This window comes from Lutra lutra, chromosome 17, assembly GCF_902655055.1.
Source record: "Lutra lutra chromosome 17, mLutLut1.2, whole genome shotgun sequence".
Lineage (NCBI taxonomy): Eukaryota > Metazoa > Chordata > Mammalia > Carnivora > Mustelidae > Lutra > Lutra lutra.
The window spans coordinates 56,792,579-56,807,615 of record NC_062294.1 but is presented as its reverse complement, the minus strand read 5'-3'; the positions used below and the strand labels follow the sequence as shown (position 1 = coordinate 56,807,615).

The following is a 15,037-nucleotide window of genomic DNA, read 5'->3' as shown; positions in this document are numbered from 1 at the left end:
GTCAGCACTTGTTACCCATAAAGTATTTTTAAAATTGAGCTGTGTGCACTGTGGGTTTTTTAGACACGCTGTTGCGCACGTAATAGACCACCCTGTAACGTGAACAGAACTTTTAGATGCCCTGGGAAACCAAAAGTCCCTTGACTTGCTTTACTACGTGCTTTCTTGGTGGTCTGGAATTAAGCCCCCAGGGTCTCCAAGGTGCGCCCGCCATCCCAGAGCCGGTGTGAGGACCAGATGTCAGAAAGGAGGTCAAGAAACTGTAAGTTGCTGCAGGCGATAAACAGCGCCAAGCTGGAGGCGAACAGATAGCAAGAGGTTTCAGAACATCTCCCCGTTCCGCAAACCCAAAGGAAATCCCAAAATACGAGCCGCGGTTTGGGGTGAATGAAGGAGGCCCGCGGCGCGGGAGGGCGACTTCCCCCAAGTGGGGGCGGCGGGCGCCAGGCGGGCGTCAGGGGAGCTGCTCCGGGTGAGGCCCGATTCCCGGTGTGGGGATGGTGGGGGGCAGGACGGCAACCCCGCGGGGACGCGACGGCGCGGCGCAGGACACCCAGGCGTCCGGGAGGCCTGGCCTCTGCGCGGGCTGCCCAGACAGGTGTGCGGCCACAGGACGTTGAGAGCCGGCGACCTCGGGAGTCGGGAACTGACCCGGCCTCTCCTGGAAGGTTCCAGGCTCCAGCCCTGGGAGTGTCGTGGGGGGTGGGGGTGTTCCACGGAGCGGGTGCGGCTGCGGCCCAGAGAAGGGGACCTTTACGTCGCGACTCACACGATCCCGAGCAGGACAGTGGGGGAGACGTCCTCCCCGCTTCCTAGCGCGCGTGCGCCGCGACCCGCGTCGGCACGGGGCCACGGTCCTCCAGCTCAGCTCGCCGCTCTGGCCCGACGTGTCGTCTCAATGCTTCCCCTTCTGATTGGTGCAGGCCTGCGGCGTGCGCGCTGACGTCACCAGGCCGCGTCGTTGGTATAAAAGCGTGGCCGGGTGCTACCTGCTCCTCTTTCCCAGAGCGCGGAGGCTACGGTAAGGGTGAGTGTGGTGTGCTACGTTCTCCTCAGGGTGTGGGTAACGAGGTCGTGCGGACCCTCCGACCTTAGAGGAGTACGCTGATGAGCTGGGAGGGGGCGGGACGGGACTGCCCCACGGCAGTGCGGGTGGTGTGGGCCACGCAGGCGGTTCCTCACGCGCCCGGCTTGTCCCCCGCACAGGCGCGCGCACGCAGCCAACATGCCGGTGGCCCGGAGCTGGGTTTGTCGCAAGACCTACGTGACCCCTCGGAGGCCCTTTGAGAAGTCGCGGCTCGACCAAGAGCTGAAGCTGATCGGTGAGCGGCCCAGACCGGGTTTCCGCTTCCGGGGCGGGGGCGGGGCGGGGCCGCCCGCGTGCCGCGTGGACCCCGGGGCCCGACCGCGCTAGCAGCGCCGTCTCTCGGCAGGCGAGTACGGGCTCCGGAACAAACGTGAGGTGTGGAGGGTCAAGTTCACTCTGGCCAAGATCCGCAAGGCCGCGCGGGAGCTGCTGACGCTGGACGAGAAGGACCCGCGGCGCCTGTTTGAGGGTGAGTGTGTGAGACACACATGCCAGCTCCCCGGCTGCCGGCTCTAAAGCCCTCGCACGTCACTGGGTGCGCTGCACAGCCCCGCGAACCCGCTGTGGGGGTGGGCTGCGGTGCTCGGGAGCCTGGGGAACGGGACCCCGCGCGCGTCAGCACCTGTGGCCGGGAAGGGACTCCCCAATGACCCCAGTGAGGAAGGGGTGCCTTGTTTGTAGACGCTCACGTGGGGGCACAGTGCACACGCGCCACCGCTGGTTTGGCGGTGACCCCTAGGTCGGCCGCCTCGCACCGTCCTGGTGTCGCTCTGCGCCCGAGCTTGGGCAGCCGTGGTTGGTGGTGGGAAGCGGGAGGGGCTGGGAATCCCGCGCTGACGCTGACCAGGGTCCTCTCACGGCTGAGCATGGGTGGGCGCTCACGTTGGGCGGTTTTGTTTTGTTTTTTAGACTTTGTGTGTTTATGTGGCAGACGGGAGGGGCAGGCTCCCCGCTGAGCAGAGAGCCCAGTGCGGGGCTGGATCCCAGGACCCTGTAGATCATGACTTGAGCCGGACGCAGAGGCTCAACCCACTGAGCCACCCAGGCGTGCCCGGCACCCCCCCCCCCCCCCCCCCCCCCCGCATATTTAAAGTTGAGAGAGGTGTGGAGCTTGTTTAACCAAAAATAGCTCACACGGTGGTGAGAAATTCAGGAATCCCCTCCCCTGGGGATGCTCGGGTGGAAGCTCATCCCCCAGTCTGGGGAGCCAGCCACAGGTCGTTGAGGACAGAGGGACTTTGTGAAGATGAGCTGCTCCAGTCCGCCCTAGAGAGGCAGGCGCGTGGCCGGCTGCGCAGGGTTGATCCGCAGGTAACCCAGGAGTATTTGTGGTTCCCTGTGGCAGAAGTGGAAGCTACGAGGGAAGGCAGCACTGTAGGCTGTAGGCTTTCTAGCAAACGGAGCCGTTTATCCCCGTGGGACGGGAAGGGAGGGGCCCACAGTCTCTGCCTGTGCCTGCAGGCGTTTGTCACTGGTATGGCCTGAGGCCCCGCCTTTCCCACTGACAGCTGCAGGAGGGCAAGAAGCTTCTCTGATTCTGGTCTGTTGAAAAGCCTCTTAAACCACTTGTAGCCAGCATGTGGCCAGGGGTCCATCCAGGGATGGGCTCTGTCCTGATGGCAGCGGTAGGGAAACTGGTACTCCGCGTTTTCCAGCTCAGGAGCCAAGCCACTTGAGTTGTCTTGTGCCGTGACGACGGAGAAGGGCCTCCGCCTCTGAGGACTGTGCGCGTTAACACTCAGTTGTAAGACATTGTGACTGACCTTGCTTTGTCCAGATGGAGCCCAGGTAACTCTCCGGTCATTGGACACACTCCTGTTGACAAACTTTACTCAGTGTGCACTGAAAATTACTTATTATACATATATAAGGCTTTTTGGTGTTGGAGTGGCTGGGCCTCCCCATTTTTTAACAGTGTGTGCGTGGTTCAGTAGTAAATGTGAAAAACGTTTGTTTTTAATGATAGTGGGGGGTTTTTGGTTTTTTGTTGTTGTTGTCCTTTTGTTTGACAGAGATCACAAGTGGGGGGGGGAAGCAGGCTCCCCGCTGAGCAGAGAGCCCAATGCTCTGACCTGAGCTGAAAGCAGAGGCTTAACCCACTGAGCCACCCAGGCGCCCCGATAGTGGTTTCATTTTACATAGAAGTCTATCAAGAGATTTTAAACTTCGAGTTCTTGAAGTTTCTGTTCTCTAGCATAAGGACAGAAAAGTGTCCGAGCTGGTAGATAATCCCAAACTTGTTTTGATGTGCCTATCGGGCTTTTTCTTAAATTAATACTGGAATATCATTTTTCTTTCTTAACCAATGTGTAATTCACAGACTACATTATTTAGTTCCAGATGTATAGCACAGCAATTGGATTTTTCTGTATACTGCGAAATGATCCCAGTAAGTTTACTTAACACCTTTCAAAAAGCCTTAAAAAAAGATACAGGGCACTTCGGTGGTTCAGTCAGTTAAGCATCTGCCTTTGGCTTGGGTCATGATCCCGGGGTCCTGGGATCGAGCCCTGCATTGATCCAGCGCCTGCTGCTCCCCCTGCTTGTGTTTTTTCTCTCTCTGACAAATAAGAAAAGTTTTTTGTTTTTTTTTTTTTTAAGATAGCAATTTTGTAATATACAGTCAGTATTATAACTGGCGGTTTGTACATTTGACGACCTTCACCTATTTCCCTGTGCTTCTGGCAGCCACATAATATATTCTCTTTATCATCTTGAGGTATTTTTTGGTGATGCTGGTGGTTTTGTTTAGATTCCACATACAAGGGGCACCTGGGTGGCTCAGTGGGTTAAGCCTCTGCCTTTGGCTCAGGTCATGATCTCAGGGTCCTGGGATCGAGCCCCACATCGGGCTCTGTGCTCAGCAGGGAGCCTGCTTCCCCCTCTCTCTCTCTGCCTCTTTGCCTACTTGTGATCTCTCTCTCTGTCAAATAAATAAGTAAAATCTTAAAAAAAACAAAGATTTAGATTCCACATACAAGTGAGATCATGGGATTTGACTCTGACTTAGCCCACTTGGCAGAATGCACTTGGTCCATCCACGTTGTGCACGTGGCGAGATTTCATGCTTTTTATGGCTGAGTAATGCCCACTGTGTGTATATACTTCCCTCCCTCTGTATCCATTCAGCTGTCTGTGGACACTTAACATTGTTTCCATGGCTTGGCCGTCGGTAATAATGCAGTGAATATGGGGTTAGCGCTTTCCTTTTTGGATAAATACCCAGAAGCAGGATTGCTGCATCATCATAGTTGACTTGTGGGGAACCTCCATACTGGTTTCTATAGTGATTGCCACTTCGCATTCCCACCAGCTGCACAGGGGTTCCCTTTTCTCCACATCCTCACCAGCACCGTTGTCTGTTGGGTTTTAGTTCTAGCCAGTCTGACACGTGTGAGGTGATCTCACTGCTTCTGGCTCACGTTTCCCTGATGATCAGCGACAACGAGCACCTGATCATGTACCTACTGGCCATCTGTAGGTCTCTGCCCATTTTTAAATAACACCGGAGCTTTTTGCTATTGATTGAGAGTTGCTTGTGTATTCTTGGTGTTAACCTGTGTCAGATACATGATTTGCAAACATTTTCTCTTTTTCACGATTGCTGTGGAGTCTTGTGGTCCGTACAAATTTTAGGATTGATTCTTCTACTTACGCGGATAACATCTTTGGCGGAGCCCCTGGGTGGTTCAGTGGGTTAAGCCTCTGCCTTCAGCTCAGGTCATGATCCAGAGTCCCAGGATCAAGCCCCTCTTGTGCTCATAGCACATGAGCTCATGCTCTCTTTCTCTCACGCACTCTTTCTCTCTCTCTGTGAAATAAATGTTAAGAAACAAAATACTTCTGGAATTCTGAGAGGGATTATATTGAATTCATTTATTGCTGGCGTAGCACTGGTGTTTTTAACAGTATTTTTCCAAACTATGAGCATGGGATAGCTTTTCATTCTGTGTCTTCAGTCTTTTTCTCATCAATATTTTAAACAGTTTTTAGTGTGCAGGTTTTTCATCTTTTTGGTTAAATCTTTTTCTAGGTATTTTGTATTTGTTGATATTTGGAAATGGGAAGACAGCGTGTCTCCTGTTATGCATGACCTGGCCTGCAGCTTTTCCCAGGTCTAGAAGCTAGGTACTGCCGGTCCAGTGTACTAGTGGGGCTTTCCTGACTACAGGTTGGCTCCTGACCACCAGGCTTCATTGTGGGCGTAACGGTTATGTGATAGCAGCATAGTTTTTTGCAGGGAGATGCTAAGTGCTCTTCTAGGGATTGTCTCGTTACTCTCCTGACGCTTCCAAGGAAGGTGGTTGTTTCAGATGGGAGCAGAGGTGTGTGGGGGCACTTCCCCTCATTGGTAGGATGGAGAGTATGGTCACAGTGGCTGCTACATTAATTCTTAAATTGGAACAGGTTCTTAGCTCCCACTCCTATCACAGCTCCGTGGAGCTCCTTAAGTTCCATGAAGTCAGAGGTGAGCCAGACACCCCGATCCATGCTTTTTCCCTCCTACCAGGCAATGCCTTGCTTCGGCGACTGGTGCGCATTGGAGTGCTGGACGAGGGCAAGATGAAGCTGGATTATATCCTGGGTCTGAAGATTGAGGATTTCTTGGAGAGGCGTCTGCAGACCCAGGTCTTTAAGCTGGGCTTGGCCAAGTCCATCCACCACGCCCGTGTGCTGATCCGCCAGCGCCACATCAGGTAACTCCTTTAGGGAGCTCCCTGAGTCTGTCTTGTATCCCATCCCCCTCGCTAAGTTTGCTGTCCTTACCTCCTATGCAGCCCTCAGAGGTGACAAAAGGTGTGACTACACCTTGAGGGTAAGATTGGCGCCTGCAAACAGCTCATGGGGTGCTGGGGACAGCCTCATCCCCCACCTTGTAGCCCAGCGCAAGGGTCACTGCGGCCTGAGCCGTACACCTTGCGAAGGCTTCTTCGGGCAGCTGGACAGGTAACCGCTTGGTGTGCCCAGGTGGGCATCAGCTGGTGTGGGTGGGTTCATGGATACAGCTGTCTGTTGGGCCCACTCGTGGACTCAGTCCAGAGCCTGGTACTGTTAACCAGCATTACTTTGCCAAGTTGACCACAGCCCGTGGTCTGATGCTCAGGTGCCAGGACTATAGGAGTCTGCTGGCTTGGGGGACAGCTGGGTCTTTTCTCTGGGTGCTCAGTTTGCCCTTTGTCAGATGTTGTAGAACGGGGTCTCAGGTAGCTGCTTCGGGGACAGGGAGGCTTGACCTTAGAGAGTAAAGCCCCGTGCCTGGCTCGGTTCCACTTTGAGAATCTGACCCTGGGTTACTGGCTGCCACCAGGGCTCCCCCTTCTTACTTCGGGGTCTGGTTGAGTCGAGTGATGCTCTAAAGCTTTCCAGAACACCCAGGTGCTACAGGGTCGGGAACACCCTCCTACCAAGTCAGAGTCCAAGCAGAGAGCAGTAGTGTTTCCTCCCACTGGGGTCCTGTTCCCCGTCCCTTCACCTGCCATCCCCCCTCCAGGGTCCGAAAGCAAGTGGTGAACATCCCATCATTCATCGTCCGCCTGGATTCCCAGAAGCACATTGACTTCTCCTTGCGCTCTCCGTATGGGGGTGGCCGCCCAGGCCGCGTCAAGAGGAAGAATGCCAAGAAGGGCCAGGGTGGGGCTGGCGCCGGCGATGACGAAGAGGAGGATTGAGCCCACCCTTCCTTCCATTCATCCCCCCCACCCCGCCACCCTCTGGGGCCCGTGGATTGTCTAGTTTCTCTGTCACATAATAAAAGAACCAGTGCTTTGGAACTGGTGTTCATTGGTGTGTCTGTCTGCCTCCACTTTCTGAACATAGCACCTCGGGTGGGGAGAGACACGGGCCGGGTCCTTGATCAGGTTCCCTCCAGCTAGTTCTTGCTGCCGCCTCAGAAGGGCCTGGCGAGCCTGCCAGCTGGTGGTCCTCACTCCTTGGGGCAAGGGGACAGTGGTGAGCAGCACAAACACCACTTCCGTGTTTCAGTGGGGACACCAGCAGTGTTAGGGGGCGTTCTCGGGCCAGTTACTTGCATGGGGGTGGGGGATTCCTTTCTGGGCAGAGGAAGTAGCAAGTGGAGGCAAGGCCAGCCCAGCGTCCCTAGCGCTTCGGACCTTGTCCCCAGAAAAAGAAGTCAGGGTTAGGGTTGTCCAGAGCTGAAGGCTGACCCTTGGGTTGCAGGCGAGGGTAAACGAGTTTAATTGGGATTTGCTGGGGAGCGCTGGGCAGGAAGGACAGGCTGGTTTCAACGCTTACATTGGTGTGGTTGGGAGGGGACAGCTGAGGCACCCCCGCATCTAGAGTTTCTGAACACCGGTCAGGAGGGAGACCAGCTTCCCTTTGTCTTGTAGAGAAGCTGCATGGGACAGAGGAAGGGGCTTGGTCTCGGGAAACGGGAAGCCCTTGACATTGAGCAACCTCACTGCTCTCAAGTCCATCTTTTGAGGCCGGGGACTCTCAGGTCAGCTGAAAGTGCTCAGCTTCAGCGTGATGGCCCTGGGTCCTGGGATGTTGCCAAGCTGCCAGGAAGCCTCCAGAAGGTCCCAGCTCTTGGAGCTTAGTGCTGGATTGCCACCACACCACAAAGGTTGCCACTTGGTAACGAATTGTCTTGGGGCTTCCTGTGGATCCTTCTAGGAACTGTACGATCAGCTGGTCCTGGCAATTCTGGAAGCGATCAGCTCCCACAAGGTCTCCCGAGTTCCCTAGTTCCTGGTCCGTGTCCTACCTCCAGGCTGGCTGGGGGCAGCTCCTGCGCCTTCCAGGGTCCCTGCAGGGAGACTTCCAGACCCCTGGAGCAGGCGGTATGAGTCTGCTGGGCTAGTGGATGGCCAGGACAGCGTACACGTTGGCCTCCTCCGGGGGCTCCCCTAATTGGGAGGGAGGAGGTGCACTTGTCTCCTGTCTGAGGGCCAAGTGGTTCAGCTGGGCGTAGGTTACATCTTGGTCTTCAGAGACCGCAGCCTGGAGCTGGGGGAGAGGAAGGAAAGGCACGAGGCTGGTGAGGAGAGCAGGACACTTCCCGCGGGGCTAAGGGCCTTGCTAGACAGGGAGGGGCGGCCTTGAGCCCACTCTTGCCTCCTTCGGTGTGTCTGAGGGGGAGGGGTGTGAGGTGGAAACGCCTGTGGTGTGGACACGGGTTGGGCCTGGGATCTGGGGCCGGGGGAGGCTGGAGCAGGGATTGAGGTGGCCAGCAGGGCGGACCCAGCGCCCGCCGCAGGGGGCTCAGCTCGGGGGCCAGGGTGAAGCGCGTGAACGTGCCGCGGGTTGCTGGGTAAAGAAGGAACGGGAAGCAGAGGGCTGAGTCGCTGTAGGACCAGGGTGTGTGGAGCTGCGGAGGTGTCCTCTCCGGGCCTCCGCAGGCCCAGGGCGTGGAGTTGCGCCCTCTGTGCGGGGCACAGGCTGTTCCGCCCTAACCAGCCACTCTGCCCACTCGCCCCGAGTGTCCCTGCGGCTGGAGATGAGAAGAGGCCCAGGGGAGTGGGGTCACGGCAGCACAGAGCACGGTGGGCTTCCAGAAGGGAGAGGCCAGCTGCTGGGTGGAGTGTGGGCTGGGTTTACCATGTGAGCAGGGAGGCAGGGGTGCCCTGGTCCGGAGCACAGGGAGCTCACCTGTCTGTCCTGTCTGTCCTCAGGCTGTGTGCCTCTGACGACAGCATCTGGTGGGGACAGAACAAGGCGGCCCCTCTCTAGCCAAGATTCCCCCAAGAGTCACATGGCAGGAGCCCAGAGACAGTGACAGTTACAGAGCCACACGGAGTCAGATGCTGTCTGCCCCCACCCCACCCCTGCCCGCCCATGTCTCTGGGCCCGCCTCCTCCCTCCCCCAGGGCAGCCCATGCTTCCCCTTACACAAGTTCTCCTCCTGGGCGGCGGCCTCAGGACCTGAACTGGGGAGGAGACAGTGGTATTAGCGGCAGTGAGGGGGCCGCTGGCTAGCGGGAGTCGGGGTCTCGGGGTGCTCTTACCTCCTGTGCAGGCCTCTGTCCTCAGACGCTGCCGCTGCTGCAGGGAGGTGGAAATCAGCCTCAGGCCCCCATCCCCGAACCCTCCCAGGGCCTTAAGCGGAGGATCTTTATGATCCCTGCCCGTCCCCCCCCGCCCCGCCCATGCAGAGAAAGCCTTGCTAAACAGTAAAAAACAAAGCTTGTATGTGTTTCCAAACCTTTCCTAAGTTCAGAAAGGCAAAAGGATACAATATTCACACATGCCCACGTGTACCCTCCTTTCTAGAGCTTCTCACTGGGAGATGCTGGAGTCCTTCTACGCCACTCTGGTTTCCCTCTGGCCGCTGCCCTGAGCCCACCCTTGGTCGGCCCACCGGGCAGCCACCACCCCCTGGGACCTGTCACCCCCTTCCCTTCTCACCTGGCTTCCTGCCATTGACCCGACGCTGGTGTCGGACCAGGAGGAAGACGAGGAGGCCGAGCAGCAGGATGAAGGCCACCGAGGCCCCGATGAGGACGTACAGGTACCAGTGGGGACCTTGTGCACGAGCCACACCATGAATGAGCCAGTGATGCCATTTACCTGAGCACCTACTGTGTGCCAGGCACCTGCTCGGCTCTGTGCACTCAGCTCTGACCCCGTCAACGATCACCCAGCAGATGACCGCCGCCCCTCCCGCCCACTGCACAGACAGAAAACTGAGGCACAGAGAGGTCATTCGCATGTCTCAGGTCGCCCAGGGTGGAGGCAGCAGGGCTGAGACTGGAAGCAGGGCCGTGGGTTCCCTTGCGGGATTTGGGGTTTTTCCGTGCTGCCCCCTTGCCCTCCAGACAGAACACGGGAGTGACCTGTCCACCAAACCCAACCCAGACCCATCTCCCACGCTGCACAGGCCTGACGCCCCCACAGGGGCCTGTGTGGACCTGGAGTGTGTGCGTCTGCGGGGCAGGGGGGAGGGCCATGACTTGGACTGAAATCTCCCAGCGAGCTGCGGAAGATGGCGGAGGCCTGTTGTGCCGATGGTGAGCCTGGGCCCCGGAGAGGGACATGACTTGTCCAAGAGCAGAACTGGGGTCTGAACCTGGGGGTGTGACTTGTTGTCGACTCCCCAGCTGCTCTCAGGCCGAGACCCCCGACGTGGAGGCGAGCTCAGACACCCTGTGTGCGAGCCTGCTGCCCCCGCCTGCCCCGCACACAGTGACGAAGCCACCTGCCGGCCCTTTGCAGTCAGGTTTGCAATCCAAGGAATTGTCCCAGTGAGAAGAACTTTCTCCCACCATAATCTCGAGGCAAGACTGGGCTGAGCTCCTCCCACTCACCACCTCCCGACAGAGACCCCACTTACCCCTCTGTGGGCTGAAGGCTGCATCCTCAGAGCCGCCTGGGACCAAGACAGGGAGGTGAGGGGCGGGGGCTACGTGCACCTCACTTCAGGGTGCTCCTCCCCACACTGGGCTCTCTCCCGCTCCCTCTGCCATGACCACCCCACCTGCCACCTGGCCCAGGCTCAGAGCTCCTGGAGCCCTGTGGTCACCCCAGAGAGAAGCCATGCCAGAGAGGGTCACCTGTGACCCCCTCACTCCCATCCCACCCGGGCACTCCCCTGAGGACACAAAGAGGACAGGATTGGGGCCCCTCACCTGAGACCATGAGCTCCAGGGGGTCACTGGGCTGTGACAACAGGTAGGGGTAGTTGCTGTGTGAGCCATAGCACCGGTAGGTCCCCTTGAGGTCTGAGGTCACGGGACTTAGGATGAAGTTGACCTGATGAGGTATTGCTGTGTCCTGCAGACGAAGGACCTGGGGAGGAGCGAGGGACCCCTCCTTGGACAGGTGGAAGGTATCAAACCAAATCTCTGAGCGACACTGCAGGGTCACGTTCTCCCCCCAGGACACTGACGTCCCAGGCTGGGCCAAGAGGGACGGTTTCTCATACATTCCTGGGGGAGAGGAAGGTTGTCACATGTAAAGAGCCACTCCCTCCCCACATGTCCTTGACCCTGGGCTGGGGGGCCACTATCCTCTCTCCAGGGACTCTGTGTGGGACCCCCTCTTGGCACCTCCCGTCTCTCTGAGTGGGTGTCCTTTATCCCCATGGCCCTCACTGTCCCTTTCTCAGTCCCTGTCTCTAGACCACATCCCCACCTCAGCCTGGGATCCTGGCCCTCGGCCTGGACCCCATCACCCAGGGACAACCATGGTCCCAGGCCCTGAGCAGACAGGACATGGGTCAGGGAGCTCCTCACCTGTGATCAGGACAACCAGAGGGGCACTGGGTGCCGACCAGGTTGAGGAGAGCTTGTGTCCACAGTAGCATCGGTACCGGCCCCCGTGGGTGCGGCTCACAGGGCCCAGGGGGAAGTTGGGGCTGGGTTGCCCTTCTAGACTCTGGGGACCTCTGAGCTCCTCGTCCTTGGTCAGAGCGAATCTGTCAAAGCCGGTCTCTGAGCGACACTGGAGGGTCACACTGTCTCCAGACTGCACCAGGGAGCCCGGCTGGGCCGAGAGGGAGGGCGCCCTGTAGACACCTGGACAGCAGGGGACAGTGGTACTGGGGACGCACTCCCCACATGGCCCACAGCCTGCAGTGAGGCTCTCATGGGCCCCTCCCACGTTCTCCCACCTGTGGTTCTGGCCCCAGGACAACAGTGTCACCCACCCCTCATCAACCTCAGGGTTCCGCTGCGCATATAGCTTAGGTCAGTCATTTGGGTCCAGGAGGTAGATGGGGTGAGGCAGGGGCCCCCTCACCTGTGACCTGAAGGTGCAGAGGGTCACTGGGATGTGACCACGAATCCGGGTATGACTCGGAAGAAACGTAACATCTGTAGGTCCCCGCATGGGAGGTGTTCACGGGGCCCATGTGGAAGAGCCCCTGCCCCCTCTCACGATGGAACTTCCATTCCAGGTGTTGGGGCGCATCAGTCCCCCGCTCCTTCAGCAGACGGAATGACCCCCGTGGCCACAATGAGCTACAGGAGAGGGACACGTTCCCTCCCAAGGCCACCACAGGGCCTGGGTTGGCTGAGAGGGAGGGTGCGTCATGCTGTCCTGAGGGAGAAAGAGGGAGCTGGTTACAGGGACCATCACCCCATGGACCCCACGGACCCCACGGACCCCATGTACTGTGGGCTGTGAACAAGGGGTCCCCGTGAAGCCATAGTCCATTCCCTTCTGCCTGGAGGAGGGGCCCAGGGGGAGGGGACCATCTCCTGCTCTCACCTGTCATCACCAGGGGCAGGAGGTCACTCAGTTGTGACCAGCTCTCCCCGCTCTGATATGCACATCTGTATCGCCCTACATCGTGTAAGCTCATGGATGTAATGGAGAAACCGGCCTTGTTGCTGGAACCCTGTGAGGTCTTCAAGGTCTCCAAGGGCTCAGAGACCCTGTCTTTATACAGATAGTAGCGGTCAGCCTGCAGAGACACCTGACACCAGATGGTCACATGGCTCCCCTTGGTGACCATGGAGCTGGGATGAGCCCAGATGGAGGGTTTGGGGAGGGTCCCTGGAAAGGAATCAGATGGGGAGTTGCAAGGGGGCCCTTCTCCTCTCAGTTTCCCACCTGTTATCCCAAGGCCCCTCCCACATGAGTCACTATCAGCCCTGACCCTCTTGCCCCTCAGCTGCTCAGTGGGTGGTTGGTGGAGACAGAAGATCTGGGGAAGACTCACCCGTCTGTGCCTGGTCCCACAGACCCCAACAGAACCCTGGAAGAGAGTTCCTGTGAGTAGCTCCCACACCCACACGTAGTTGTTCCAGGCCTGGTCTGGGTCTCTGGGTGCTGGGGTCACAGCTGGGGCTGAGCACACGCCTCCCCCAAGAAGTTCTGCCCCTACTGATCATCCCCAGTCCTGAGGTCTCCCAGGGACCCAGACCAGGGGGCAGGAGGGGGGCGACCCCATCCCTCCTCTTTTCCAGAAAGCTCACCGAGGCAGAGAAGAGCAGTGAGGGTCAGAGTCCTGGCGCTGCCCCCCATGGTCCCCAGCGGTGCAGACAGCTTATAAAGTCCTCAGCGTGAGCTGGACAGACAGATGCGTGGGGTGTAGTACAACCCAGGCCCCGTGTTCCTCATCACGGGCCCTAGAGGGATGGCCTCACAGGAAGGGGAAGAGCCCCCAGCAGGGCCTCTCTCTGCTCTCCCTGAAGGGTGACCCGAGGGCAGTGAGTCCTGGGACCTTTCAGACAGACTGAATCTTGTCTCCCCAGACCCCACTCTGTCTGCTTCCTCCCCAGCAAGCCCAGGTCTAGAGAGTAACACTGGTTCCGGCACTCGAGGCTGGGGGAGGTAGGGCAGGGCCCGGGAATCAGCCCCATTTCAGTTCCACTTCTGCCCTGTCTCACAAACACAGGCTGGGTGTCCTGGGCTGAGACACTTCCCTTTCCTGACCTTCTGTCAACGCAAGTTTTCATCCTTCCTCCCACCACGTTGGCAATCAGCCCTTGTTTAGCGAGCAGTGGCCACATCCCGTCATGGTGCCAGGCATGGGGACTCATTGTGAGGGGACAGACTTGTTCCCTGGACTAGAGGGGCTGTGGCTAGTGACAACAGACAATACAAATATTTAGGTGGGAAACGATTCTATTATAGCCTTGTAAGACTGTTCCAAATTGAAAGAAAAGAGAAAACAGGGAATAGTGAGAATCGTAACATGTAGACGTCACAGAGTCTGGGTCCTTGTTGTGAGCGGTCCTTCTGGGGGATGGAGTGACGGGAGGCGTGAGCTGGGGGTAGCACAGAGATGGGAGTTGGGGGCCGCCCTCCACCGAAATGATTCGAGCTGCTCTCAGAACTGAGGCTGGGGCCTGTCACAGGATTGGAGCACGCCCGGGAAGATTTTAACCAGCAGTCAGTCAAACAAGTTTCTGTCTGGAGACGACTAACGCTGTAGGAAATACTGACAGTTGGTAGCCTCCCTGCCCCCAGCATTTACCTGCTCCCCGGGTGGTGTGTTGGTCCGTGTTTAGGCCGTGTACGTAGTTTCCTCACTTAGGCCCTTACACAAACCTGTCTCACAACGCTTGCGCGGTTGAGCGGAGTGAGCCAGGATGGCAGGTTGGAGAGGAGGTGGCCAGGGGCAGCTTGGCTGAGGGGCCGGAGAAGGCAAGTGGACTTGTTAATAGCTCAGTTTGTGGTGTTTGGGGAGGTGTTGGGGGTGAGTTGTGTTTGCTAGGGCTGGTGGTTCTGGTCTGACGGTCACAGCCTGGAGGAAGAGATGGTGCAACTTGGACTTTCTGAAGGAGAGTATAGGAGGGTTTGGAGCCTCCCACGGGATCAGACCAGCCTGGTGATCAGAAGGATTCCCTGGGGAGGAATGAACCGGGGAGAGGAGAGGCCCGGCTGGAGGCGCAGGGGGAGGCTGTCGCGAGGGCACAGCCTGGCTCCTTGAGTCTTGGATGGGCTGGATGATGTTAAGAGGGTCTCAGGCTGGGTGTATCTGGTGAGTGGACATGAGCGCCAGAGCACGAGGAGCACAGGCTATTCCACCGTCCGTCTGGTGCCTGGAGGAGCCAGTGGGGCCAACCCCGGAGGATGATGCAGGGAGAGGCAGGCTTTGGGAGGTGTCCTGAAGACAGATTGTCATTTCTCAGAAGGAAGCATGGCCCTTCCTCCTGCCCTGGGATTGTGGGTTTTCTCTGTCCCCCACACTTCCCTTCCCTGACTTCCTTCTTTCTCTAAGCACCCTCTTTATCATCATCGCTCCTTCTGAACCTCCAGTGCATTTCTGCCTCCCTGGGTCCAGTCCTCCGCTGGGCAGAGCTCTCCATCCCATACTGTGAATTCCTTCCCCAGGCACGGGGTAAGAGGCAATTCGGAGATGGAACTTAGAGCTGAAACACTTACTGTCATTCTTCAGCAGATAATTCCCCTTTCTGAGTCTCCTGTTCCTCATAGTGACGACACAGTGGCCTCTACCCTCAGGACTGCTGGGGTCCCGGAGACATGGAGGGGGTCATCTGGGGTGGTTTCATGTGTGGCTTGTAGACATTGAGATGACCGCAG

General features: G+C 57.9%; 2 protein-coding genes across 4 annotated transcripts; one reads left to right on the top strand and one right to left on the bottom strand.

The window, feature by feature from the left end:
* Positions 1 to 997: 997 nt before the first annotated feature.
* RPS9 (ribosomal protein S9) lies at positions 998 to 6,858 on the top strand. The gene is made up of 5 exons (XM_047710394.1): positions 998 to 1,021; positions 1,207 to 1,322; positions 1,434 to 1,556; positions 5,598 to 5,784; positions 6,579 to 6,858. The coding sequence occupies exons 2-5, from the start codon at positions 1,226 to 1,228 to the stop codon at positions 6,754 to 6,756; spliced, it is 585 nt and encodes a 194-aa protein (XP_047566350.1). The 5' UTR covers positions 998 to 1,021; positions 1,207 to 1,225; the 3' UTR covers positions 6,757 to 6,858.
* Positions 6,852 to 13,332, bottom strand: LOC125088825 (leukocyte immunoglobulin-like receptor subfamily B member 3). Of its 3 annotated transcripts, XM_047710345.1 has the most exons (13): positions 12,964 to 13,332; positions 12,708 to 12,743; positions 12,254 to 12,541; positions 11,783 to 12,082; positions 11,278 to 11,559; positions 10,672 to 10,971; positions 10,377 to 10,412; positions 9,452 to 9,568; positions 9,052 to 9,088; positions 8,936 to 8,973; positions 8,696 to 8,742; positions 7,885 to 8,053; positions 6,852 to 7,826 (listed from the first exon to the last, which is right to left on the bottom strand). In XM_047710345.1, the coding sequence occupies exons 1-12, from the start codon at positions 13,010 to 13,012 to the stop codon at positions 7,904 to 7,906; spliced, it is 1,680 nt and encodes a 559-aa protein (XP_047566301.1). In that variant the 5' UTR covers positions 13,013 to 13,332; the 3' UTR covers positions 6,852 to 7,826; positions 7,885 to 7,903. The 3 variants fall into 3 exon arrangements, with proteins under 3 accessions (XP_047566301.1, XP_047566300.1, XP_047566302.1); XM_047710344.1 differs by having other exon boundaries at positions 6,852 to 8,053; XM_047710346.1 differs by having other exon boundaries at positions 6,852 to 8,047.
* Positions 13,333 to 15,037: the final 1,705 nt, after the last annotated feature.